The sequence below is a fragment of the Peromyscus californicus genome, unplaced genomic scaffold (assembly GCF_007827085.1).
Source record: "Peromyscus californicus insignis strain IS unplaced genomic scaffold, ASM782708v3 Scaffold_4__1_contigs__length_199733344, whole genome shotgun sequence".
Classification (NCBI taxonomy): Eukaryota; Metazoa; Chordata; class Mammalia; order Rodentia; family Cricetidae; genus Peromyscus; species Peromyscus californicus.
In genome coordinates, this window is record NW_026294562.1 from 98,284,935 (window position 1) to 98,286,083 (window position 1,149).

The 1,149-nt window shown below is 44.9% G+C and overlaps 1 protein-coding gene across 1 annotated transcript; it reads right to left on the bottom strand.

Moving 5' to 3' along the window:
* Positions 1-201: 201 nt before the first annotated feature.
* On the bottom strand, positions 202-1,149 carry LOC128094603 (olfactory receptor 52H1-like). The gene has a single exon (XM_052713058.1). The coding sequence runs from the start codon at positions 1,147-1,149 to the stop codon at positions 202-204; it is 948 nt and encodes a 315-aa protein (XP_052569018.1).

Genomic DNA, 1,149 nt, shown 5'->3' on the forward strand with positions numbered 1-1,149 from the left:
ACCTTGTCATGCAAAGATGTCGTCTTCAATTCTTTCTTGGCTTCTCCAAACATATATATATTTTCTATCATCCAGAGTAGACTTTCTACAACTTTATATACATTTAAGTAAGTATTGTGGGTATTCCAGCTTTAAGAAACAAGAAGCACTCCCATATTGATATCATTGCCTGTTTTTCTTTCCCAAGCACTCAGTGCCACATCAACGGTTTGCCTTGGGGAAGAACAGGAGGTTGATTTTGTCCCGAATCTGCTTGGTCTTTACCCCATAGATGATTGGGTTGATGGCAGGAGGGACGGCTACATACAGGTTAGCAAACAGTATATGAAAAGAGTGGGGAATATTGTGACCAAAACGGTGGGCAAGTACAGAGAATATGGCTGGTGTGTAGAATATAAGAATGACACAAACATGGGAACCACATGTGCTAAGGGCTTTGTGGCGGGCGTCCCGAGAGGGAAGGTTAAAGACAGCACGAAGAATAACAATGTAGGAAATGCCAATGAGGATCAGGTCTGACATAATAGTCATTATAGGTACCGCAAAGCCATACCAGATATTGATGGAGATGTCAGCACAGGCCAGACGAGCAATGCCTATGTGTTCACAGTATGTGTGGGGAACGATGAGCGCTCGGCAGAAAGGCAATCGCTTTAACAGGAACACACATGGGAAGATGATACAAAAGCTCCTGCTGACAATTGCCACCACAATCTTAGTAATAATCTGATGAGTGAGGATGGTGGTGTATCTTAGGGGGAAGCAGATAGCAACATATCGATCAAATGCCATGGCCAGCAGGATAGCAGAATCCATGGCAAAGCTGAAGTGGAGGAAAAACATCTGAGTAAGACATTCAGGAAACGTGATCTGCTGAGGACCCAGACAAAAGATGCTGAGGGTTTTGGGAACACATGTATTACATAGGATGAGATCTGTAGCAGCCAGCATGGAGAGGAAAAAGAACATGGGCTCGTGCAGGCTGCGCTCCATAAAAATGAGGTAGAGGAGGATGCTGTTGCCTGCAAAGGCCACAAGGTAGATAATAAAGAAGGGAATCCCAATCCATATGTGGAACTGCTCCAGCCCTGGGATTCCCAGGAGGATGAAAAAGCCTGGATTGAAGCTGCTGAGGTTGAACGTGGCCAT

Coding starts and splice junctions, on each gene's coding strand:
- LOC128094603 (XM_052713058.1), bottom strand. CDS start 1,149: ATGGCCACGTTCAACCTCAGCAGCTTCAATCCAGGCTTTTTCATCCTC.